The 25678-nt window shown below is 46.0% G+C and overlaps 6 protein-coding genes and 1 long non-coding RNA gene across 9 annotated transcripts; 5 read left to right on the forward strand and 2 right to left on the reverse strand.

The window, feature by feature from the left end:
- Positions 1–1597: 1597 nt before the first annotated feature.
- On the reverse strand, positions 1598–3818 carry LOC6592796. 2 transcript variants are annotated; one of them, XR_003408456.1, is made up of 4 exons: positions 3617–3818; positions 3037–3557; positions 2711–2976; positions 1598–2641 (listed from the first exon to the last, which is right to left on the reverse strand). It is a non-coding gene; the product is annotated as an uncharacterized LOC6592796 (long non-coding RNA). The 2 variants fall into 2 exon arrangements; XR_003408457.1 differs by having other exon boundaries at positions 2699–2976.
- Positions 3819–4973: 1155 nt separating this feature from the next.
- On the forward strand, positions 4974–12134 carry LOC6592794 (solute carrier family 2, facilitated glucose transporter member 7). 2 transcript variants are annotated; one of them, XM_026986186.1, is made up of 5 exons: positions 4974–5138; positions 10381–10664; positions 10734–11340; positions 11403–11724; positions 11789–12134. In XM_026986186.1, the coding sequence occupies exons 1-5, from the start codon at positions 5112–5114 to the stop codon at positions 12040–12042; spliced, it is 1494 nt and encodes a 497-aa protein (XP_026841987.1). In that variant the 5' UTR covers positions 4974–5111; the 3' UTR covers positions 12043–12134. The 2 variants fall into 2 exon arrangements, with proteins under 2 accessions (XP_026841987.1, XP_002017825.1); XM_002017789.2 differs by lacking the exon at positions 4974–5138 and adding an exon at positions 10179–10272.
- On the forward strand, positions 6267–9666 carry LOC6592795 (solute carrier family 2, facilitated glucose transporter member 1). The gene is made up of 7 exons (XM_002017790.2): positions 6267–6572; positions 7389–7493; positions 7559–7719; positions 7900–8494; positions 8560–8772; positions 8840–8942; positions 9203–9666. Exons 1-7 carry the CDS (start codon positions 6480–6482, stop codon positions 9454–9456), a joined length of 1524 nt encoding a protein of 507 aa, XP_002017826.1. The 5' UTR covers positions 6267–6479; the 3' UTR covers positions 9457–9666.
- A 44-nt stretch (positions 12135–12178) lies between the features above and the next one.
- LOC6592793 (solute carrier family 2, facilitated glucose transporter member 3) lies at positions 12179–13902 on the forward strand. The gene is made up of 5 exons (XM_002017788.2): positions 12179–12332; positions 12380–13126; positions 13186–13398; positions 13460–13562; positions 13618–13902. The coding sequence occupies exons 1-5, from the start codon at positions 12216–12218 to the stop codon at positions 13869–13871; spliced, it is 1434 nt and encodes a 477-aa protein (XP_002017824.1). The 5' UTR covers positions 12179–12215; the 3' UTR covers positions 13872–13902.
- Positions 13903–14147: 245 nt separating this feature from the next.
- LOC6592792 (TWiK family of potassium channels protein 7) lies at positions 14148–20063 on the forward strand. The gene is made up of 7 exons (XM_002017787.2): positions 14148–14697; positions 18144–18612; positions 18674–19025; positions 19079–19311; positions 19385–19511; positions 19565–19666; positions 19721–20063. Exons 2-7 carry the CDS (start codon positions 18308–18310, stop codon positions 19790–19792), a joined length of 1191 nt encoding a protein of 396 aa, XP_002017823.1. The 5' UTR covers positions 14148–14697; positions 18144–18307; the 3' UTR covers positions 19793–20063.
- Positions 20030–21315, reverse strand: LOC6592791. Its single transcript, XM_002017786.2, has one exon. The coding sequence runs from the start codon at positions 21252–21254 to the stop codon at positions 20046–20048; it is 1209 nt and encodes a 402-aa protein (XP_002017822.1). The 5' UTR covers positions 21255–21315; the 3' UTR covers positions 20030–20045.
- A 1008-nt stretch (positions 21316–22323) lies between these two features.
- Positions 22324–25512, forward strand: LOC6592769 (CSC1-like protein 2). The gene is made up of 3 exons (XM_002017785.2): positions 22324–22339; positions 22664–23595; positions 23652–25512. Coding segments are annotated over exons 1-3 (2304 nt in total). The 5' UTR covers positions 22324–22338; the 3' UTR covers positions 25023–25512.
- The last annotated feature ends 166 nt before the right edge of the window (positions 25513–25678 follow it).

Genomic DNA, 25678 nt, shown 5'->3' on the forward strand with positions numbered 1-25678 from the left:
TTTTGATATTAGCTGATTTCGCAAACCTCTGCCTGAAATGATATTGCCCTCAGCAAGGACATGTGTAGATACCGAACAAATAAAGGCGTGACACAGTTCTTGCACTTTTGTACCCCCACCACACGCCCCGCCCCAAACATTTATTCATTCTCTCAGTGAGGCAGCAACACATATCCGTGTCTTATTTATAGTCCTCCCGTCCTCCCGGGCACAATGCCATGTCAAAGTCAGTCTGTCAGTCGAGTCGAGCGCGTCCTGGTCCAGCTCGGGTCACTCGAAAGTGGCGAAAAGTGAGTGCAACAAGGTAAGTCACTCTCGAGCTCTTGTTTGCCCTCTCTGTCCGTCCCGTCCCGCCTGCTTGTAGCATTGCTTCAAAGAGCATGGCTAAGAAGTGGACACATGCCTGAAAGAACAATGAAACTGCATTTGCAGCTTGTCCGATGAATTGTTTCAGCCCAGCGAATCATTATTTTTCTACTTGCGGCAGCTCAAAGTCTGACAATTTATGGCAATTTGTTAAGCTTCACGATAAGGTGGATCTGTCCGGGCGATTTGCTGGCCATTAAAATGCAGTTTTATCGGAGACAGTTGGAGTACGATGAACCGACTGCTGAAGGGGGAGTCACATCGGCTGCGTGATGAGAGGCCGCCATAAACTTGAGTTCAAAGGAAAAGGAAATTGCTTATTGTTCAGCGTGCATTGTGCTGTACGTATCAGTTTCAGGTTCTTATATTTTTCCCCAACAGTTGTCAGTTTTTTATTATTTTGCAGCCTCCAGCCTCCGGTCTCCAGTCTCCAGCCTTTCCATTGTCTGTGCCTCGGGGATTTGCGAATTTTCAGCCAGTTCAATGCACACCGTTGAGGTTGAAAGGTCGCCACGCCGAGATTTACGAGCAGGTTAACTTGAACTTAACTGCCATTTTCCAGCGGAGTGGGTGGCCAAGAAAAAGTAATTAAGAGCAATCAATTGGCAATCATCATTTGTTTTAAAGTGAGTTGCGCCACCTCGTCCCTTGCCAGGGACCTGCAGGGGGCTCCATCAGGGGCTGTTACTCTCAGATCGAATTCTTTGGTAATTTTGGCACACTGTTACCAAAACCCTGATTTTTTTCATTTGCATTTGAATCACGCTCTTTTCGCCTTCCAGCTAAGCTTCCTTTGACGGATATCCTTCAGGATATTTTTCCAGTAACAGCTGCGCAGGGTTCGAGGTTTAGTTTGCAGGTGCAGGTTATAATATTCTGAATGACGCCCAATCATTGGATTATGTCTTTAGCCACCACAGTTATTTATTATTACATATATCCGGGATGAGCTTCCATCGTGATTGTTCCCAAAAACCAAATGGCAGGTGTAGCTTCTAGACTTGGGTAAACTTCAAAGAATCTTAAAACAAAAACTAGGAGTAGTTCGGTGTAATTTTAATTGTAAGTCAATTGAAAGTTTTAAAATAACAGCAGAATATTTTTTACATTGAAAAATGGTAACTATAAATATGAATACACCCAATTAAAGAGACACGTTGCATAGTTTTGTTTTTATTCCACCTGAAATATGCAGTATGTAAATAAAAATTGACCAAATTGTTTCTCACTAAAAAATTAAATTAGCACTCTGAATGCTCTCATATGTCTTAAACTAAAAACGCTATATTCCTGATGCTTGCATTTTTCGAAAGATTTGGAAAGTTTGATCATATTTGGCTCCACGTGAATAATAAGCGCAATATAAATTCCAGGTTTTTTCAGGTGATAACGAACAGAATGAAAAGGATACCGATTGACACTTTCCTTGTGGCTAGTCGGCTCTCGGCCATTGCCATTATGACCATTCTTTAACTTGGGCTGCACGGTGGCGGTGGTGCCTTAATGTACGTGATTATTCCTGTTTTCTACAACAAGAATATCGCCAACGGCTTTCAACAGATTCACGTGCATCGTGATCCACTCCTGCTCCCACGATTGTTATCCCAACCAGGCGGCAAGTGTCCAAACAGAACAAAATAATGCCAAATTTCGTCCAGGACTCTGTGGGCCATCTGCGGAGCATGCCGGGAGTGTTCATCTCGTGTGTGTGTTCAGTGCACCCATGAGCGTTTAGGATTCAGCATCCTTGATCTGTCCTGTGATTGGTATGTGGTGGTGGGCTTCATCATTACAGCTACATCCTCAAGCAACGGCCTGATGACAAGCTGGATCCCAAGCTCCTGTCGCCGGTGGGGCCGTCTTTCGTCCGTTACGAACTGGCGCGGGCGGATGAGGCTAGGTTGGGCATCATGAAGATGTAAGATAGCAACTATTTGCTTGATAGTATGATTGCTGCGGATAATCGGTAGACTTCAGTGCGATCTCATTCTATCTAAATCTTATTTGCTATACTATTGCCTATCTCTTTAGCCGCAATCTTTGGACGGCGATAGATTCTTAAAATACAAATTTTTTGGGAAAAACAGTAGTTTAAAGTTAAACAGTTGCCCAGTCATTAGCCCAAATCAATCAAATAGAGAAGTAATGACTCTAAAAGCAGCACAAGACTTTGGTCTGTGCACCTGGACACGATTTATTTTGATATGCAGCAGATTCTGGAATGGCGATGACTTCGATTAATAGACTAGTTTAGTAACATTCGGTTAAAATCGATCTAAAAAATGGAAAAATTAAGGTAAAATCAGTGCTGAGAATGTAATCTGAATATTACCGGATTGCTGACCTGATTAAAGGATATCGTTAAAGCCTTTGTGTACCAGATACTCGGCCTTCAGAGCGTCGGTGTCGTGTACGGTCATATCCTTAAAGCGCTTTTTGCCGTCCTTCTTCGACTCCCAAATGATGCTAGAGCTGGAGACAGACCGATGCAATGAACGCACAGATCGATGCCCTGCGGAGGCAGTACGTTTGACTATCGACCAGACTTGGATCAAGAGCAACACACGTTGCAGGCCTTCTTGGAAGAAGATCTTGGTGCCGTCTTGTATGCTGTTAAGTGAAATTACAATAGAAGAGACCAAAGAAACATGGATACGATGTGATACTTACACGACCTAACCAATTTCGTCACGTCGCAGGACAGTTTTCTGTTTGTTTTTGTCAAACGCAAGAATCTGGAGGTCAGAATTTTGTCACAGCAGTCCAGCAAGCCTTCTTTAGCGGTAATGTCTGCTGCCTCCAGCTTTAGCAGGTGATTCAGCTTAAGCGCTATCCATGGATACTCCTGGGGCTCGATTTTGTAACTATTGCACCCTGAATAGAAGGGTATGAAGCCGATCTGCTTGGTCAACACGTCCCGTTCTATGTGATTGTAGATGCTTGTAATATGATTTCGATCGGTGGCAAGGCAGGAGACTTCGTCCACCGAACAAGCCACGTCAAGGGGAACCTTCTTGCTCCAGTCCCCATGGTAGCAGCCTTCATCTTGTCGAAAACAAACTTATCGCGGAAGGTAAGAACTTTGGGTTCGGTGCTTTTTGGAGTCTTCTTTGTAAGTGAGATCTCTCACGTTTTGTTCAACATCCAGAAGGGGCATATTGGTGCCCTGTTGAATTCCAGGTCTGCAGGTGCTAAAATAGTCTGGAAACTAGAAAATCTGATAGAAATGATAACTGAATTCTCCGCTTACCGCTCCACATTGAGATCCACGGCTTCTTTCTTCTGTGTCGTACGAGGAAAACATCCAGGTCAAAAGCCAGCTCCTGCATCGATATGGCCAAACGCCCGGCGTCGGCGGCCTGTTCCATCCCACCTGATGAGTCCCGTATGGACGCCGATACAACATACAACAAGCTGAGCCTGAATGATAATGGCGTATACTCGCGCACAGAACAGATCATTTATTATTACAAATATTTTGTTAGTAAACAAACAAATTGCGACGTAAATTTGAATATTTCAGCGAAAGTGTGACCGTTTTTAGTGTAAAACAAAAATCCGGAGAGAAAATCCGCTTTACAGCACTATCCACTATTATATCCACATCATTTGCAGGACTGACAGTTTTAAAACAAGTTTTCGCGCCTTTATAAATTAAAATACTTTAATTAAGTTAATTAAGCTTCACACACACAAAATAAAGGGTATAGCCACAATATTATTTAATATGAAGACTAACTTGTTTGCCTTTCAAATTTTTTAAATATATGTAGCACATCAATCTTAATTATTGCAATTACATTGCATGAGTGTCTTCCAAAGCGACTTGGTTAAAAACGCTCCGGCAAAGGCAGCCACTCGTGTAGATCCTTAAAACTCTTTCTGGAGCTTTCCTCGTTACTCTTAGTCATTACTACATCCGAAGGGCCCATGGATCAAATAGATCACAGTTCCTTCCAAGCGATAAGGAACAAGACATCCATGGACACTACATGATAGAAAATTATGAAAAGAGTGTTGAATTGATTAAACACCAAGCTATTAACTGTTTATCACAAATCCGAAAAGGTTTTGAGATACGGAGACAAACAATAGCCTAAACGGGTCTACAAAAGTGGAATTTTTTGCACTATTAGGGTATTCTTTGGAATGTTGGGTCTCTATACGCTATTGATGTGTTGAACGTTTTAGATTGAAATTTATTTTCTTAAAATTGATATGAACCTCCCCCCTAACACTGCTACCCCTTATCGATTCAGAGGTATGAAAACAATTCTGTTCAATTCATGAGTCGAAACGATAAGGATAAAGCGGCGTTATGTGTATTCCAACAGCACATTTAACACGTTCAGATAAAGAATGTTATTGAATTAAACAGATAATTTTTGTGGAACATAGATCGAGGAATAGGTAATACTGAAGGAATCTGGGCCAGCCACAAAACAAACTCGTTTAATTTGACAGTTTATGACCCCTCCTCATATCAGCTCATCGATATCATTGACCGCAGCAAAGCAAGTGCATTGGGTTTAATTATTCCCTCAGTTGCCAATCCGCTCGCAATCGGGCCAGAACCGCCGCACCGTTAACGAACTCCCGGAATGTGTGTGTGTTTTTAGCTACCTCAAATCCACAGACGTTCAAGTTATTCAATTATAACGCGACCAGATATACAAAACTCGTTTCGCAAGTATTGCAGTGTTTTATTGTTTAAGCAAGGGATACATTCTACAGGATATATTCCGATGGGAGCCACAGATAAAAACAATGATGTAAGTATACACTTTTTAAAAATATCTTAAGAATTTATTGTCCATTCTGTTAAAACTTATATTATACCCTTTTAAAATTTGACCCATGTAAAAGATTATACTTCTATTCTATCCGAGTTCTTATTAAATTATTAAATTTTAATGGACATTCACTCAGTTCTACCTGAAATGGCACAGTCTGCCCGCGCGTATTGTACACCACGAGCAGACTCAACTGCATCAGAGGGACATATCATTTCATATCTAAAATTATACAAATATTTGTAATGCTTCTAATGGTAATATATTCTGGCCGAACGTGAGACTCGGGACAGGTGAAATATTAAAATTCCGCAGATTAGCCATTGCATCCGAGCCAATAAGGATTTGGCTATCAGCGGCAGTTTCATAGTGTCAGTAGTACATACGATACACGATAAATACATCTGAAATGGACAGATAACTAATTTTGTTTTTATTTATCAACAATTATGCTTGCGATGAACGTGCTTGTATAACTGTAATGTGTATCACTTTTTTGTGCTGGTCACCCATGCTTGATTGTGTTTATGATTAGAGCACCCAATTCTGGACAAAGGCACGTTTGTCGACAGCGAATTAAGTTGATTGCTTTTTTAATTTGTTAAAGTAGACTCTTGTCCTTAATTAAAACATAGTGTTTATAAGAAACCAGCTGTGATGCTCAGTTTGAAATAAAAAACAGTGCTATCGAACTCATCAATAAGGATGTGGCAAACGACAGCATGACACATTACCTACAGAAGGTGCGGTCATCCAGCTCATTTGCGGTGCTATTTGATTCTTTAGTTTCGTTTTTTTTTTTTTGCTCTCGGTGAAGTGAATGTGTAACCCAAAACATAATTAATATATTTACCAACAATTCCCTTGATTCGCAAAGTTTGCGCCACCTTGTGTGTTGTATCATCAGCGGGCTCCCTCCAGAGAGAGAGAGAGAGAGAGCGAAAGCTTCTAACAGTAGTTGCCGGCACAATTATGTGCTCTTTTCTGGGAGCTTTTAGCCCCCAATAAATCGGCATGCATTATCGCGTACTCAGGCTGCTCCAAGCCTTCAACGCTGGCATTACCAGTGCGCTTCCCATGTATCGTCAAATATAAACAATTATTCTAAATAATTGAATAAAATTGTTAGTGGTGGAATGTATGAATTTGCATACGGCCACGACACCTTCTCACCTGTAAAAGTACCATAGTGTGTTACACAACACTGCAAACCGAACGCCGAGCCCGCTACGATACAACAAATTTTGTTAACAATCATCACACGCACTGTTAATGTTCGCGTGTGCTCCAAAGTGTTCTTAACAAGCAAAGTTTATCAATATGGCAAATAAAAATTACCCTGCCGAATCACAACAGTTATACTCGCAGCCCACACGAGTGGAGCTGCTGTCGCCGCAGACGAATATAAATCAGGTGAGAGAGCAAACGGTTCTTTAACTGAGCACAACACTCTCCTCTCCCCTCTGCAAGATCTCTTTTGTGTACCTCTCTAACTGTAAACTATTCTATTTCCTGCTTGTGCACTCTTGCATCTTTTCCTTTGTTGACTATGCAGTTACATATGTACATTACATACATGCATTGTGTTTGTTGGATGCTGTTATTTTATCTCGGAATAAAGAACATAATATATACTACACGCGTCTCTTACCCTCTGTACTTTATTTACATGTGTATGTACATATATGTTTGGAAATACTTAAAATAGATTAACACACACAACGCTTTTATATACAATATATATTTATTTAGTGGTCTTATGTGCAGTAAAACCCGTAGTGACATTGACTGATGTATATAAACACCTATACATACAAACGTGTACACTGTACTTTCGTACAGCCGAATATTTGGGGCAATGTTGCGATCTTTTCATTCGTTTTATCAGCTGAATTTCCAGGCATTCCTTATCGGCTTATAAATAGACACCGCCATTCTAATTCAATTAAAGCAGTTTGATTATACATAAGTAAATTTCGAATAAATCTAATCCCATTGCTCTTGAAAAGAAATAGAAAGTTTTTGACCCTGGGTCAGTGTTAGCCATAATTAGCGACAATTATTCAGATTAAAGCATTCCATTCCGGGAATAAATCAGTACGTTATGACCCCAACAACAATGACGCACCGGACCGCACACAAGCAAAACGCTATCACAGTCCAACATCTATGCGCACTAAAATATTTTTTCAGAAATGCTATCTCTAATATTAGTTCAAATGATTTCAGAAACCGAGATGGGGCAAGCTGATGTTACTGATGGCCATGGCCACCACCTTAGGCGGAGCAGTGTCGACGGGCTACTGCATAGGCGTTATCAATGCTCCCTCCAAGGTGAGTTCCGACCCAGCCTAAGTACCTGTCCAGTGGCAGCAATACTAACTCCCCTATCTTTACAGTTCATGAAAATTTGGTGTAATCAAACGCTGCATGACAACTATGGCAGCAACCTGAGCGAAACCGGACTGGATTTGCTGTGGTCGAGCATTGTTTCTGTTTTCCTGGTTGGTGGCGCCATCGGCTCGCTGGGCGGGGCTGGGGCGGCCAATAAATTCGGCAGGTATGTGTGGCCGTTAATCAGTCAGATAAGCCGCTTATATAGAGTTTTTTATGTCCCCTAATGTGCAAAACAAATGCCAATACGACCTTAAAATATTCAGTAGGGCATTTATTCAGCGCAAATCAAAACGGAAACGATTAATAGATTAATATTAATCTCTCTCTCTCTCTCTCTTTGCAGAAAAGCATGCTATCTCATTTGCGGGGGGCTGTTTACGGTCGGAGCGGTGCTCTTCTTTTTCTGCCGCGCGGCCAACTCCGTCGAAATGCTGTTGATTGGACGCTTCATTGTCGGGCTCGCATCGGGCCTTGTAACCGCGACCTTGCCCATGTATCTGTCCGAGGTGGCTCCGCTAGCACTGCGTGGAACGCTGGGCGTCTTCTGTGGTGTGGGTGTGACGGGAGGCGTGGTCGTGGGACAAGTATGCAGTTTGGCCGATGTTTTTGGCACCGCTGATCTCTGGCACTATGCGTTAGCCGCATACATGGGCCTGATCATTGTGGGCTACCTGCCCTCGTATCTCTTCCCTGAGAGCCCCAAGTTCCTGTACATAGTCAAGGGCAATCGTGCGGCAGCCAGGCGAGAACTGCAGCGACTGCGTGGCGACGATGCGGAAGAACTCATCGGACAGGAGCTGGCCGAGATGGAAGCCGAGACCAATGCCAAGAAGCAGACAAGCAGATTCTGCGATGTGCTCCGCGATTCCCGCTATCTGCTACCGCTTGTCATTGTCTGCTGCTTCCACGGCGGCCAGCAGTTGTCGGGCATCAATGCAGTGAGTAGTGATATTCGTTTAAAACATATTTATATCGGATTTTCATTATACTGAACATTTTGCAGATCTTCTACTACTCGGTTTCCATCTTTGAGAAGGCTGGCCTCTCCACAGCGAATGCCCAGTGGGCCAATTTGGGTGCTGGATGCCTGAATCTGGCCGTCTCGCTGATGGGCCCTTGGCTGATGGCCACCTGCAACAGACGCACCCTTATGATGTTCTCCTGTGCATTGTGCTCCGTATTCCTCTTTACCATTGCCTTCGTCTTGTACTATATCGTAAGTGTTTCTTCGTGCTTGTTCCATCTGATTGCATTTTTTGATTCTCGTTTGTTATGAATTTTAGGACTTTGTCAGCTGGTTTGCCTCCGCCTGCATTTTCTGCATCATGGGATACATTTTCTTCTACCAGTTCGGCCTGGGCCCCATTCCGTACTTCATTGGATCAGGTAATTTGAGGCCGGGCCGCCAGTCGCGTGACAACGCCAGCTGCCACAAGCGTCGAAGTAAAAGTCGAGTCTCGTGATGCCGCCAGTTGCTCCAATTTCAGAGCATTCAGTCTATAATTGAATTGAACGAGGTTCATTGGACCAGTTGTTTATGACAATAGGCAACTCCAGACACTCTGTCGTTGTCGTTGATCGCCGATCGTCGCTGGCTCAATTACTGGACTGCTAACTGATACGAATTATGCCTTTTCAATTTGCAGAACTGTTCGAGGTGGCCCCTCGCTCCGTGGCCATGTCGATGGGCAGCCTGGCGTCATGGACGTGCAATTTCATAATTGGCATATCCTTCCCTAGCGTGCAGAATGCCTGGGGCGCCTTTGTCTTCCTGCCGTTCTCCATTACCTGTGTGCTGCTCTGTTTGCTAACGAAATTCTATCTGCCGGAAACACGAGGGCGGGATCCCTCAGAGGTGGCACCTCTCGTATCGAAGGGTTTCCGGTCCAAGGTCAAGTGATACCTGCCGCGAACGCACGTCTTACACTTAGATATAATTAGCTAATGATAGGGTGTCTCTTAAATGTACAATTGCAAAGATGAGGCCGTGTCTTGTACCTTGTGCCTTCATCGACAATAAGCCAACAAGCCGAACCAATTTTTTATCTTTTATACGTCATAAGTTTTCTGTAAAAAAAAATAAAAAATATGAATGAGGAACTAACTTTAAGTCCATACGGCCCGTCCCTTATCGTCGCACAAGTTCAATTAAGCGCCCTGGGGACGGCACTCCAACTAATACTTTGTTAATTAGATTTATTGTTGTAAAGAATGCGCCACAAAAGCGGGATCCGCAGATCCAACTGTGGATGCCCTTTCCTCGTGCTGGCTCACTTGTGCTCTCTGCTCAATGTATGTATGTTAGTTAATTGAGCGTTTGATTGGATCAGATGGATGCAGTGATTTAGGAACTGCTAAATAAAATCACATTTATATGCGACACGGGAGTATTGTGCACTCTATAGTAGTGTGTTAAAGCGATCGGATATGTATGTTCAGTGCAAATGGAAGCGCCCGTGTCAGTGATAAGGAAACAAGTAGAACAATACACGACAAATTTATCTATGGCGGGCTCTGTAGGGGCTGTAAGCGTAGGAGCAGTGTTTCCAAACATTCTCCGTATGCAATTGACACAGGCTGACTCAGGCAGGTGTCTGTCTGGTGGAGAGTGAGAGCTCCCCAACCAGATCCGTGACACTTTAGTTTTGGCTCTTCACGTAGCAGCATCGCGGATTTGGTTGTTCGTGGCTCATCGCTCATCATGGCCTTTGTTATGGTGACTTGCTGATTTGACAGACACTCTCTCCTTTCGGGAACGAGTTTTTCGCTTAAGTCTTTTGTTTGGCTCTCGGTAAACATTTGAATTACTTTGCTATCTTTGCAGCACGTCACGCCGGCTAAAGGCCGCGGCTGGAACACGTTTCTGCTGTTCATCTGCCTAAGCGTTACGGTGGGCACCACCATTCCTGTGGGATACTTCATCGGCGTTCTCAATGCACCGGCCGAGCTCATCAAGCGCTGGTGTGAGGATATCCTGGCCAGCGAGTACGACACCATCGTAAGCTCAAGCCAGCTAGATATACTGTGGACCAGCATCGTCTCCATCTATCTGATTGGGGGCATTTGCGGGTCCTGTTTCAGCGCCTTGTGCAGCGACAAATACGGCCGGTGAGTGTGACAAAATGGTGGAGTCCTCACTCAAGCTAACTCTGTGATTTATCTTGCTGCCTCTTTCAGGAAGGGCTGTCTCATGATAAGCTGCGCGATTCTCGTAGTTTGCGGCATGCTTTTTACCTGGTGTCGGGCTGCCAAGTCATTGGAGATGCTGATGGTTGGACGCTTCTTGGGCGGGATCGCCTCTGCCTTGATCTTCACCGCCCAGCCCATGTATCTGCTGGAGCTGGCTCCCTCGAAGCTGAGCGGCAGTGTGGGCGTCTTCACCTGCATTGGGGTGACGGGTGGCATTTTGCTCGCACAAGTGGTGACCCTCTCCCAGTTGCTTGGCAACGAGAACCTGTGGCCCTACGCCCTGAGCTTCTACACACTGCTGGTGCTCGTCTCGCTGCTGCCCATGTGGTGGTTTCCGGAGAGTCCTCGCTGGCTCTACCTGCACAAGGGCGACTCAGCCGGCAGTGAGCTAGCGCTGCGGCGTATACGCGGCCAGGGGGCCGAGGAGGAAGTGCAGCGGGAACTACTCGAGATGAAGGCCACGTTGGAGGCCCAGGCTCAGGCCAGCAGCAAGGATAGCTCCCTATGTCAGGTTCTGGGTGATAGAGAGCTGTTTCTGCCCTTGCTTTTGGTCTGCTCCTTCCAAGCCACCCAACAGCTCAGTGGCATCAATGCTGTAGGTCCTGCAGCTTCCGCTTTAATCTGTGATGAAATTGATGCCGATTCGAATCCTTTCAGATCTTCTTCTACTCCCTGTCCATTCTGACTCAGGCGGGCTTCTCGCCGGAGGCAGCCACCTGGCTGAATCTGGGCATTGGCGGATTCAATCTGTGCACTTCCTTGCTGGGCCCGCTTCTGGTCCACAAGTTCCCGCGTCGTCCTCTAATGATGTTGTCCTGCGCCGTTTGCGCCCTTTCGCTTCTGGCCATGTCCATTGGTCTGTACTTCCTGGAGAGCTCGGGGAGCACGGTGCTGACCTATTTCTGTGCTGCCTTCATCCTCATCTTCATCCTGGGCTTCCAGATTGGTTTAGGTCCCATAGCCTACTTTATTGGCTCTGGTTCGTATCTGTTTAGCTCTCGTTTTGGCATTACCAGCTCATACAAGATTTGTTTCTTCCGCAGAGCTGCTCGAGGACTCGCCCCGTCCAGTGGCCATGTCGATGGGCAGCCTCTTCTCCTGGATTGGCAATTTCCTGGTGGGCATGTGCTTTCCCCTGCTCCAGAGAGTCTGGAGCTCCTTCGCGTTCATGCCCTGCATGTGCGTGTGCATCTACTGCCTGCTGCTCACATGGCGCTATCTGCCGGAAACGCGAGGACGCGAGCCCAAAGATGTCAAGCCCCTGATGAGCCACGGACTGCTCTCGAAACTGGACTAGAACTATAGATGGTCTTCAGTAATCTACATATATATAATCAGTAATCATTATAATCAGTATAGTCACTTAATACAAATCCAAAATGCGACCAACAATCGATTTCATGATCAAAGGAGGCTGCGTTTTATCTGACTGACATCTAGGAATCCAGCAAAAGCTAAAATACACCCACAATGGACGAGAAGAAGCAGGGCTGGACAGCGTTCCTTCTGCTGATCTGCGTGTGCATCACCTTGGGGGCCGTCATTCCCATCGGATATTCGTTTGGCGTGATCAACGCACCAGCCCAGGTGGGTGGGTGAAGAGGAGCCATAGCTCAATACTAATCCCTTATTAGTTCATCAGACTTTGGATCTTCGAGTCGGCCCAGTCCAGATACTCGACCGTCTTGGGCGACTCTCAGCTGACAACTCTGATGGCCTGTGTAGCGTCCATGTTCCAAGTCGGTGGCATTGTGGGTTCTCTGGTTGCGCCCGGCTGCAACACGAAGCTGGGACGCAAGGGCAGCCTACTTGTCAGTGGAGCCCTGCTCACCATTGCCGCGATTCTGCAGTTGTTCTGCCGCATGGCCAGCTCGGTGGAAATGCTGCTCCTTGGGCGACTGACAGGCGGCATAGGAGCTGGCCTGGTCTACACCACTCAGCCCATGTATCTGGTGGAGCTGGCGCCGGCGGAACTGAGCGGCAGCGTGGGCGTCTTCACCTGTATCGGCATCACAGGCGGGGTTGTGGTGGGTCAGTTTTTTTCCTTCGATTTCCTGTTGGGCACTAGCAAGCACTGGCATTGTGCCCTGGGTGGCTATGTGATACTGGTAATCATTGGCCTTGCGCCGCTCCTCTGGTTCCCCGAGAGCCCCAGATACTTGATGTCCAAGGGCAACAGGGGTAAGACCCGAGCGATTCTTGTGCGACTGCGGAAGAGCGAGCAGCGCGTGGACACGGAGCTGGCGGAGATTGAGGCTGCCTTGGCCGTCGCGGTGGAGAAGAGTAGCATGGCGGACGTGATTCGCAACAGCAAGCTGACGATGCCCCTGATCATTGTCTGCTCCTTCCATTTGGTTCAGCAAATGAGCGGCATAAATGCGGTGGGATATGGCATTGTCCACACAGGGCCATTTCAGCATAATCTTTCTCCCGCCCCCAGATCTGGTTCTATTCCGTGTCCATTTTCACAGATGCTGGATTCACCTTGGAAGTGGCCTTGTGGCTGAATTTCGCCGAGGGAGTGCTGAACTTTTTCGTTGCCCTCTTCGGACCCTGGATGATGGCCAGCTTCAACAGGCGAATCATGATGATGCTCTCCTGCCTATTATCATCCATTTTTCTGTCTTTGCTCAGCGTCGGGCTCGAGCTTATGGTAGCAACACCTTGAATAGACGTATACCTTTGGCATACGCTTACGTATCCTTTCACCTTAGAGCTCGTACCAGAAGGTTTCCTACGGCTGCATCCTCTTTCTGTCGCTGTACATCGTTGCCTTTAACCTGGGTCTGGGACCCATGCCCTTCTTCATTGGTTCTGGTGAGTATCCGAAATGTGCATGTGCTATGAGCATCACTCTTTGGCCTATTGATAGAGATCTTCGAGGTGTCGCCACGTCCCGCTGCAATGGCCTTGGGTAGCCTGACCAACTGGCTATCCAACTTTCTGCTTGGCATGGTGTTCCCCCTCCTGCAGTCGGGCATTGGACCGTTTGCCTTTATACCCTGCTCTCTGATATGCCTCTATGGATTCCTCCTGACCTGCCGCTACTTGCCGGAGACCAGGAACCGCAATCCCAAGGATGTGGCGCCATTGCTGCAGAGAGGCCTCAAGTCGAAGATCAAGTGAAACTGAAAGTGAAAATTTAAATATATGTATGTTAGGGTATGCGTACGTCGGTGCGAGTCTAGCGAAAAAGTATTGTAGAATGCGCTCTGCTCTCTCCGTCTCGTCAACCTCCTCTCCACCCTCCTCCACATAGACGATCGCCACGGCCAACAATGGAGGCAGGCAGGGCGACGCGACGTCACAGGTAATGCGTCAAGATTAGCGCTTTGTGTATGTTGTCTATAAATACAGCCAGTGGGCCACAGTGGGCCACGGAGCGTCGAGGAGAGCGCACGCGGCTTGCGAATGAGGCACTTGCTCCGGGATCGGGTCGAATTGGTTTGGCAGCGGCAACGGCAGCGCGCACACGAAAGTGAATTGAAGTGAAAAGAAATGAAGTAATGTGCGGTTAAAAATACACCAAGTAACGAAACAAATACAAGACGCTGATGTTAATGTTGATGTGCGGTTTGTTGTGCAGCAACAGCATTAAATAATTTCCAATAGAATAGAATTCCCAATCCAAATTCGGAGGCATTCGGTGCGTTAAATAACACTGATAAAATAATATACAGAGCAGAGGCGCGTACCGTACAAACATAAATACTCACATCGTTCTGTTCGGTTCTGTTCTACATGTACAATTCGAAAATACATCAGATCAGCGAAACCGAAACAGAAACAGAAACAGAGCAGAGCAGCATTGAGATAGCGGTGCTTTCTCATTCATGACGTCACGGCCACGAGTGCACGAGGTGAGCATCTGGCAAGGAAGAACGCAGCCCAGCGCAGCGGCAGGCAGTTGGGGCCAGAACAAAAAGACTCTGGCAACTGTCATAATAAACAGGTTTGTAATTTGGATAAATAGCAGCGGGAATAGGAATGCATGGGGGTGGAGATCCTACCAGGAGGCTACGGCGAGGATCACGACAGGGTGTAGTGGTGCAGGGTGTAGTGGTGCAGAGGGTGGCGCACTCAACTCGATACGCATTCAATACACGCATTTCCCCCCACCCCACACAAAGTATGCGGTCAATGCACGAAAATCAGATTTTGGCTCCGTCCGTCACTGTCCGTCCGTGTACTGTCAGGTCTGTTGGTGGCTTGGCCAGAGTATTCTGGCCATCAATATGCGTGGACGTGGATGTCGTCGTTGTGGTTTCTTATTTTTGTTTTTGTACGTGTTTTCTTGTTTTTCTTGTAAGTATTGCGATATTAGTGTGTCATTTTGCTCTTTTCGTCCGGTATAATTAAATTTGAAAATCTCTTCTCGTGTAGCCGCTGACACTTAACATTCTGTGCCTGTCTGTCATATTTAAGCAGCTTTTTTCGTTTCTAATTTTCTTCTTGGCATGGCAAATTAAATGCTGAAAATTAATTGTGCAAGTCTGCTGTCTGAAGGATCTGCACCGTGACTCAGCCTGTGTCTAATGAGCCCCCGAACAGACAGATGATTGACAGATGGAACGTAATACTAACAGAATTCGGAACTCTACGGAAAAGTAAAAATAGGGAAATTCCGCTCAGCGGCAGTCCTTACATTTCAGTTTCCTACAGAAAAGCGGTTTCCATAAGTGTTTTCCAAACAATTCCAGATGCCCATGACGCATTTTAGTTCTTAACTAGAAGGCCAAGAAAAAGTTGAAAGAGCCACTTCCAAGAAACAAATATATGTAGGTAACAATGAAAATGCTGATCGGAGTAGGGGCTTAATCGCCTACAATGCATCCATTTCCTTGATATAGCATCATACGAGTATGTATATCGATTGTTTTGATCTTCCACCAGTCCAATATACCCATGACCCATGGGGCAGAGATAAAAAGCAGGCCAGCCCAGAACTACAATACATTAATTAGCGAGCAGTTTCCGCCGTCTTCAGCTTTGATCTTTATTTGCGGCTAATCTATGGATTTTTGGGTAAGCAGACCCCAGCATAAATGTCTTGAAAGGCTATTCAAAGAGCAATTATAATTAAAATATCTACGCAATGCAGAACAGATATTTTGTGCAATAGAAACTGACTTTACGGCCTGATGGACCCCAGACAGCGATGGCGCATTGCGCTTTGCCATCCAAAAATATCGCGGAATAACTCGTCAAGATTGCCATTTAATTGCCGACTACAAACCGGACCCGACTGCACTCCGCCGCACTCTTCACTGACCGGGAGCCGATCGTCCTAATTGAGCTGTACCTCCCCTGTATCTTCTCCTCTGAGATCATCTTAATCATTCTACGAATATCATGAACATGCTCGCTCGTAGCCATTCCATTTGGCAGGGAGCAGCTTTTTAGCTCGGTTCCGCCCCTAATGTGTTTTTCTTTTCACGTCCCGTTTTGTGTATTTTTCGTAGACTCCCCCCCGTCTACCCTACGAGTCGGTTCCCAGTGTTTTTTAGTCTGTGTTTGAATTCGGAATCTCTTTTAGTTACGAGTACGAACACAATATGTTTTCGTTGTAAATAATGCAAACATCGATTGCAAATTGGTTTTAATTTATGCCCGCCGCCTCACCTGCCCTTGTCGGGGGGAGGGGACACTCATCATGCGTATTAGAATCAATATCAATATATTTCCCTGAATATCCAAGGCCAGCTCCAAAAACTATCGTTTGCCCCAAAAAACTATGGGCGGCAATAAAAGTGTTTCTCTGGCCACAAATTAGACTAATGACCGTGGTTAGGGGCTGGGGCTGGGCCTGGGGGCGGCTGTCCAAAGCAGAAGTTTATAAAAATAATCTCAAATGAACTCGTATTTCACACCCACTAAATAAAACCTTAGACAACGAAATGAAAAACTAAACAACAGCAACAAAAGGTGTTTTGGCGTTTGGCAACCGCTACCACAGACGACGGACCGCATCGACAGACAACGAATCGTACCGCACCGCATCATTAGGAACTCTCCAATTTGACGCCATCGCTACGCCATTAATTCTTGAATGTAGACGAGTGTCATCCTCCGTCCACGCGAGAAAATTGAAATACCACACACAAGCAGTAGATCGATCCGTGGGGATGGCATGGGCTGGGATGAGATGATGTGACTGTTCCATAGGCCAGCTGCCAAGATTGTAGTCCAATAATTCATGTTCATGTTGGCCATTTATTAAAAAACAAACAAACACACATAGCATTAAGATGTATCGGGCAGCACTCCATAGGCATCCTTTCGACTATAAGATACCCTGTGCATGAGCATCTCTTACCAAAACGATCCTCAGAGATTTATTTAAACTTAAAAAGTATAAGTTGATCTCCCGGGAAGCTACTACTTAAAAAATCTGATAATATTCCTATTTTTATTTTCTGATGGTACTTACAGTCTCGAGCCATTTCGATTTTTCATTCTGCTATCTAAATTTTTTTTGTTCGCCTGCTGATTTTAAGTCGATTACAACATCAACAACAATCCATTACAAGCAAAAGCACTTGCCGCAACACACACCTGGTACCCAGCATATGTATGTTGTGCAGAGATCTATATGACTTGTACAATTTATTCCTTCACTCCTCTATTCTTTTTCTATTTAATGACAAATATTAGAGCTGCTTATACTATTTCTTTATATCTCGCTCACTCCGCCTGGGGCGCCACTTACTGAGGAAAACAGTGGAAACAGCGAGTGCATGGAACCAAAATTTCACATTCTAATAGATAAGTCCGTTCCCTAAGAAATTACAAGAATCTCCGTTTCATCTCTCATTTGAAGCACACCTAACCTTCTTTCATTCATTCCGTAGTTGCCTGCTTAATTATTACTATTTATATGAATATTTTCTCTTGATTAATCCGCACGCATATTCACACGCATGAATTCACTACGCAATGCGGAATGGAATGGAATCTCTGATCGCCTGGAAATTCTGTGTAGCATAGCATGTACATAAGTACTCGTAAACTGCGAGTAGGTGCAAAATGGTATCCAAACTCTGTCCGGACAGTACTAAAACAATGTATCAAGATCTTTACGAGTGTGCGTTGCAGATCGTATATTGCACGATAATCCCAGACTAGACTATAAAAATAAAACACCTACTCGTACAGGCAAGGCAGCATACTCGTACGGGCACACACATGAACACTCATTCGTACGTTCCGAATCCGTCCATTGCTCGCAAAGATTTATGGCCGCTAAGGCTAAGCACTTTGATAATATAGCCAGCGTTTTGTTTATTTACCACTTTGTGTGTTTGGGCTAAACTACGAGTAATCACGGATATATTTAGCGATAGGTGTGCAGGAAATCCTTTTGGGCATCACTCAAGCCCTCATATCGTATATTTACAGCTCTACTTCGGTCCCATCGTCTCCCCAAACGCCCAATGCCAATGGGGGCCAGGCGCAGGACACTCGGCTCGAAGCATGTCCAAGCAAACGCCAGTGGAACGCCCAGCGAAATCGGAAACGAAACGGAAACGAGCTGCTAAGCGGACCCGAGCACGAGGCCAGACATGTCCTCACGGCGGAGCTCATTCCGCCGGAAGGAGAAGCCAGCATTTCAACGATTCAAGGATCACTGCCGCCACTTCACGGCCTTCATGTTCAGCAATGTGGGCATCATACTGCTAGTCACCTTCTACACGATTGGCGGCGCCTTTATATTCCAGGCCATCGAAATCTTCGAATACGAGCGACTCAGGTCGGAGAAGCCGCATCGGTTCATCGAGCGCAATGTCAGCGGGGAGTGCCTCACCCGCATCTGGGAGCTGACGGCCGAAAACATTAGTTTCTTCGACCACAAGGCCTACAGGAAACGGTGAGATATAGCTAACAACTGAGCAAATCATAAACTAAACTAGACTATTCTGCGCTTTTAGTGTCAATGACGTACTTCTGGAGTACCAGCGGGCGATTGTTAAGAAGCAACTGAAGGGACCCGATGTGGAGCAATGGAGCTTCTCGGGGGCCTTTCTCTATTCACTGACCGTCATCACAACGATCGGATATGGTAACATAACACCCCATTCCGAGTGGGGTAAGCTGGCGACCATTCTGTATGCGATAATCGGGATGCCTTTGTTCCTGCTCTACCTCTCAAACATTGGCGATGTGCTGGCCAAGTCCTTCAAGTGGATTTACTCCAAGGTCTGCCTGTGCCGCATATGTCCTGGAGTGGCCAAGCGCCGGATAATACGGGAGAGACGAAAGATGCGACATCTTGCGCGGGCGGTGAGTGAGATCGTCTCTCATCAAGTGGGATATCATCACACATATAATTTCAGCTCCAAATGCACCACATGGAGAGTGGCGGCGGAAGCAGTAGCTACTCCAGCAGCAGCTCTACCACCAACAGCAACAGCAGCAGCAGCACCGACTACACGAAGAGCTCTTATCGCAGCTCCAGCATCGTGGATGTGGCGTACAGCGGATCCGATTCGGATATTGAGCGAGAGATACGCGGCAGCACGGATGAGATAACTGTCCCTCTGACAGTCTGCATTTTTGTCATGGTCGGGTAAGAGCTGCAGACTTCTCAAAATGCTGCCACACAGAGATCCCTTAAACACGCTACACTCCTTCTCTTTCAGGTACATTCTGTGGGGTGCCTTGCTCTTCGGTCGCTGGGAGGACTGGAACTACTTGGATGGCAGTTACTTTTGCTTAATCTCGCTCAGCAGTATTGGATTTGGTGATTTGGTGCCAGGCGACCGAGTGGTAAGATCATCACGAATACAAATAAGAACAGTCTATGACCTTTCTCTTGATAGATAACCGCCGATAGGGACAAAGTTGAGGTCAGCTTTATCCTCTGTGCCGTATATCTATTGCTGGGAATGGCCGTGATTGCCATGTGCTTCAATCTGATGCAGGTAAGTGATCGTATTCTATCGTTTAATGGATCTAATGATTCTTCTTTATGACAGGAGGAGGTCGTACACAACATACGAGCTATTAAGCGGGGATTCAAAGCATGCTTCCGTTGTCGCAGCTCTTAGAGGCCTCTGGTCCGGGTCTTGGGTTCCCAATTACAATTACGTTTTATCGTACAAAATTATAATTATTTAAATTTATTATCTTTAGGTAGATTTGTACATATAGTAGGGCTAGCTACGACTAAGTAGGACTAGAAAGAATATGTTTCTTCATGAAAGGGACATTTAATGCGCTGTTACACCCTAAGACATATTGCAATTGCCTTGAAGGGCAAACAGTAAATTTTGAAAACGTAGACAAATCAGCGGCAATAAATCACATGCGCTTCATCCATTTCAATGGCTTTTTATGTACATAATCTAAACGCTTTTGTCTTGCCAGCAAATTCTTCACCTCGTGGTCTAGTTGCAGCTGAGGGCTGCCGGACAGCTGTATGTAGTTGGGCACTGTGGAGGAACGCCTATCTATGCAGGCCTCCTGAAACTGTTGGACCAACTCTTCGGCTATCTTCCCTTGGGCGGACGTTGTCAGCAGATCGAAGGCAGTGATTTTCAGCGCATCAAACTGTTGTTTTGTCTTGGCAGTGACCTGCCTTTGGATGATTTCCTTTTGGACAACAGGCGAGCTGATAGTATTTTGCAGGTCGTAGGGCTCAATAGTCTTGTGTCTGTCCTCAAGGAAGTTCCGCCTGCGCACTTCTATATGCATGCTCGGATTTGGACCCCTCGTTGCAGATAGTAGTTGCTGTTTCTTGTTTTGCACCGGCGACCATTTCGGCGGCGTCTTGGCTTTGCCGATATTGTTGGTCTTACGACGCGCGTAAGTGCGCACCGGCGGCTTCACCCGCATTGAGCTTGTCAGAGGTGGGCTTGCGTTCAAATTAAAGTTGGGTGTGCTCGACACACTCATCATCGCGTCTGTGATGCTCAACACTTCAGGCGGCAGAAGCGGAGGAGGGGATTCTAAGCTGGAGTTCGAATAGGACTGGTTTACATGAAGAGATACGTCCTGTATCTCGGATTCGAATGGAATTGCTTGGCAACGCGCAGGCTCTGGTGTCAGCTCAACGGTTTTGTTGGCAGCGCGGATTCGCCGCATAGAAAGTGAAGTTGGAATTGCTGGGCTACGCGCTGGCTCTGGTGTCAGCTCAACGGTTTTGTTGGCAGCGCGGATTCGACGAACAGAAAGTGAAGTTGGAGTGCTCCTTGCCACAGGTGGTGGTTGTGTAGACGAAATCATCCTCTTCGGTGCTCGCACCGGCGGACCACTGCTCACAGGTGGAACGGTTGGGTATGTGGTCAAGCTGGACTCACTGCAGCACCGTCTATTCAGCATAATGTTTTGGAGGGTGATCCGGTCTTTGACAATCTGCGGTATGAACAGCTCCGTGTCATACCCCGGGCACTCCACCATCACCACGGCCCTTCCCGACAGCAACTGAATTGTGAATGATAGCTCCGCCCGCGGACTTTTGCTCACCAGCGCCGGCAACGACGGATTCGATTTTGGTGGTGTGGGTGCCATTGGAATGAATTAACGTAAGCCTTCCGATGGGGATAATTTTTACCAAAATTAATATCAAAGTTGTAGCAAACTGTTTGTGTGATGGCTGTGTAAAAGAACGATGTAAGCAACTGGAAAGAACAACTAGAATGAAGTAAAACAAACTGTGAACTTACTGTGATAAAATTTGAATTTGTTGGTCAAAAAAGAGAGGCTTCGATTGTGCTCGTGATGGAATTTTTATAATTATTATAGGGCTGCAACATCGATAGTTTTTTTTATAGGGTTTTATCTCAGAAAAACGTCTGGTGCAGTGCAATACTAGGACTCTATGACTAGTTTGTCCTATTCTACTCGTATTTTCTGTTTTAATTAAATTATCACCTATAAATTAAATATAAATGTAATGAAAACATATCGATAGCTAATGATACCGCACTATCCGCAGTCGATAGTACGAAATTAACAAAATGCACATCTTCAAATGGTGAAAGAGCGAGAGAGCAACAATACTGGAGTGCCAGACAATTTACGACCCTACTACTGCAATCTGTTTATTTTGTTGATGTATAATTCAATAAAGTGACCAACAACAACGAAAAATTGTTTTCAGAGGACAAGGTATGCAAGAATGCCAGCGTGGCAGAAACCCATATAACCCATATTCGTAATCGGGGGGAAAGCCATAAAAGAAGCCAAAGAAAGTGGATAACAAAAACACTCACACACACGCAACACTAGTTGCCCTGCTGTTAACTATTAAAAATAATTATATATGTAATAAAGCAAAAAAGTTCAACTTGTGCAGTGTTTTCAAATTGTATTCGCTCATGTGCCCTCTGGCCAAGGCGAAAATGAAATGTCGATGATTCATGTCGCCGAGTAACAAAACAAAACGAAAAAAAGAGAAGGTGGTAGACGTACCAGACAGACAAACCGAACTATACGTTGCCTGCCCGCCCGAACCACCCATCACCCCTTCCTCTTGTCTAGCTATCTCTCAATTCCCGCCCGCCCGTGCCGTGTGCCAAAGAAACATGTTTAAATGATTATCTCATTTTGAAAACTCCAAAATGCATGAGAACATCGTTATTCGACATATAAGAGTGTGTGTTTGTTTTTGAGTTTATTCGTTTATATTCCTAAAAAGATACTTTACCTTGATTGGCTGTAAAACATCATCATTTAATGGACTTTGGCTACTCTGACACACTGACCTGAAAAGATAAATCTGTGCAGCAGCAGCAGCCCCAGAAAATACATCTCAAGACGTACGATGGATCAGCAACGGAAAGTGCCAATTATGAGGGGAATTGCCGCGCATCTGCCACAAGTGTATTCTTATCGCCGCTCTGGAGCTTAGATTCTTGCACGACACGGCTTTATCGCTTCTGGAAACTCTATTAATTGTGACTTTCTTTGTGTTTCAGTGAGCTCAGTCATTGCACGAATCACAATGTCGGATTCGGGTAACCAATCCTACTGCTCTCAAGTGGGTAACCGCACGTCTTTCTTCACGAGCGCCTACAATGGGATACCAGAGACCCTGATACTGAATACAATTTTCTGGATTCTGCTCATTCTGCTGTTCACAACGCTGCGGCATCAGGCGACCGACTTTGGCCGCTTGGCGCTGGTGAACAGCAATGGCAGCAAGAAACGCTGGACCGAGATATTCTATTCGCGAGCGACCAGCATGGTTGAGCCCCAGCCAGGCACATCCACGCAGGCGACCCCGCGACCAAGTGTCAACTCCCAAAACATCGGCGACTCCACGCCCCTGTCGCCAGTGCAACCAGAACAGGGCCTCTTTGGGTGGATTTGGATCACGTTTAAGCTGAGGAAAGAGACAATCTTGCTTCACACGGGTCCCGATGCAGTGCACTACTTGTCTTTCCAGCAGCATTTGATGGCCGTCATGGCTATCGTGACCCTCATCTCTCTGGCCATAATTTTGCCCGTCAATTTTCTGAACGGACCCAAGGATACGCCGTACGATGTGAATGCCTTTGGCCGGACAACGATGGCCAACCTGTCGCCGGAGTCTCCTTGGCTCTGGGTGCACACAATCATTACCATCCTGTACATTCCGCTGGTGGTTCTCATCATGCGGCGTGCGTCGGGGCGCAATGCGTTCAAAAAGGCCGCAACGAGGACAATCATGATATCGAACATCTCGTCCAGCGATCGCAACAAGACAGTTGTGCGGAACTACATGCAGGAGCTGTTTCCAGATGTGACCATCGAGAGTGTCAGCATTGCGTACAACATTTCCCGTCTGTATGTGCGGAACGCCGAGTACGAGCGGATACACGATGCCCGCGTATATTGTGAACACCATCGGAACCGGGACACTTTAATGGTAAAAGGATTTATGCAGCTTATAATCATTTATTGCAATTATATCTATCTTGCCAGGCCAAGCCGGACATGTGCTCGTGCAAAAAGGAGAATGCGTACGAGTACTATCAGCGCGAGGAGCGGAAATTAGCCGGAGACGTGGCCCGTTTGCGTGCCTCCACGATGAACGAGCCCTTGGACATTGCCTTTCTCACTGTGTCGACGGTGCAGGAGGCGCAGAACATAGTCACTCACTTCACGCCTGGAACCTATCGCCAGTGGGAGATGATGTTCGCCCCCTCGCCGGACGACCTTTTCTGGGAGAACCTGAATGTGAACAAGAGCCATTGGTATTTGAAATTCTTTTTCGTGAACTTTGTACTCTTCCTGTTCCTGTTCTTTCTTACAACGCCGGTGATGGTGGTCAACCTGTTGAATAGCCGGCCCTGGCTGAAGGATACGGAAGGCAAAATCTCACCGTTGGTATCCGAATTCCTGCCCACCCTGATGCTGTGGACGCTCTCCGCCCTGATGCCGGTGATTGTGGCCATTTCCGACAAATGGATGGGCCACTACACGCGCTCGAAGCAGAACTACTCGATCATGACCAAGTGCTTCAGCTACCTGCTGCTGATGATTCTGATATTGCCATCGCTGGGATTGACTTCGGCCCAGGCCCTGCTCGAGTGGGGCGTCACCAATGGAACCGGACGCTGGCAGTGCATTTTCTTGCCGGATCGTGGCTCCTTCTACGTCAACTACATCATCACTGCTGCGTTTATCGGTACTGCATTGGAGCTGTTGCGATTTCCCGAATTGATTGTCTACATTTGGTCCCTGCTGAAGGCCAACTCCAAGGCGGAGACGCCCCACATCCGCAAATCCATTTTAATCGAGTTTCCCTTTGGCACCCACTACGCGTGGACCACGCTCGTTTTCACCATCGCGATAGTGTACAGCGTGTTCTGTCCGCTCGTCATGCCCTTCGCCATGGTATACATCTGCCTGAAGCATTTCGTTGATCGTCACAATCTGTACTTCGCATACGGACCCTCCAATATGATATCGCGCAAGGGTGGCAAGATCCACTCAACGGCGGTGACAATGACCAAGTTCTCGGTGGTTATCCTTGTGTTTGTGATGGCTATGATATGCGCTTTCCGCGGCGACGATGGTATGGCCCGCTTCCTGCTGCTGATCATCAGTTTGGCCATAACCCTGACTCTGTTCATGTTCATGTCTCCGATCAAACGATGCGCGGCCACCCGTCGTCCCAGCATTGTGGAGATAGCTGGCCCGGCCCCCGTCTATGTGCCCGACGTACTCAAGGATCATGGCATACGGACCAGTAGTGTAAGGCCATCTGTGGCTGGCTTCGGTGGTTATGGGTCGGACAGTGTCTCCGACTACGACAGCTCGCAGTATAGTGTTAACAGCGTGGAGACGTAAGCTGTGCCCAAAGCGAAGAAAGGACATGTATTTTCTTGTATATGGTACCAGTACCAATCCGTATCTCTAGTATAAGCCATTGAGAACCTTTCAAGTTGGCAAAACAAAGGAGGGAACACGAGGGATGAAGAAGTACGTATTGTGATATCTGAATCAACCTCGTTGTCGTTTTTAGATGACTCGTAACGCGCACGCGACCGCTATATTTATTTCTGAATTGTATATAATCTATTCTATTCTGTCTACCCCTATATGATCTAATTGTAGCCTATAATATTCTACCTATTTGTATATATTTGATTCATTTGCTGAACGAACGCCTAACAAATTGCTCGAAAATGAGACGAGAGATGCTTGCAATATTAATAAGCTAGTGAAACACACAGTGCATTATATTATAGATGTTTTCACGTAATTTTTTATTTATGGTAAATAAAAAAAAACTAGTTTATGCGTATCCGTTTTACATACAGACGTTACGAGTACGAGAGCTATTATTTAATTTATTTAAATATATTTCATTTAGAAAACTAGCCTGCAAGTGTCGTCTCTTCTAAGGTTCTTTAATTGAATCCATTAAATATAGTATATAAACAAAAGACGGTCGAATCCAACAAATGTATGTATGGTTCTTTCACAGTCGGGTCGGGATACGG

This window comes from Drosophila persimilis, unplaced genomic scaffold, assembly GCF_003286085.1.
Source record: "Drosophila persimilis strain 14011-0111.01,24,50 unplaced genomic scaffold, DperRS2 tig00000002-arrow-pilon, whole genome shotgun sequence".
Lineage (NCBI taxonomy): Eukaryota > Metazoa > Arthropoda > Insecta > Diptera > Drosophilidae > Drosophila > Drosophila persimilis.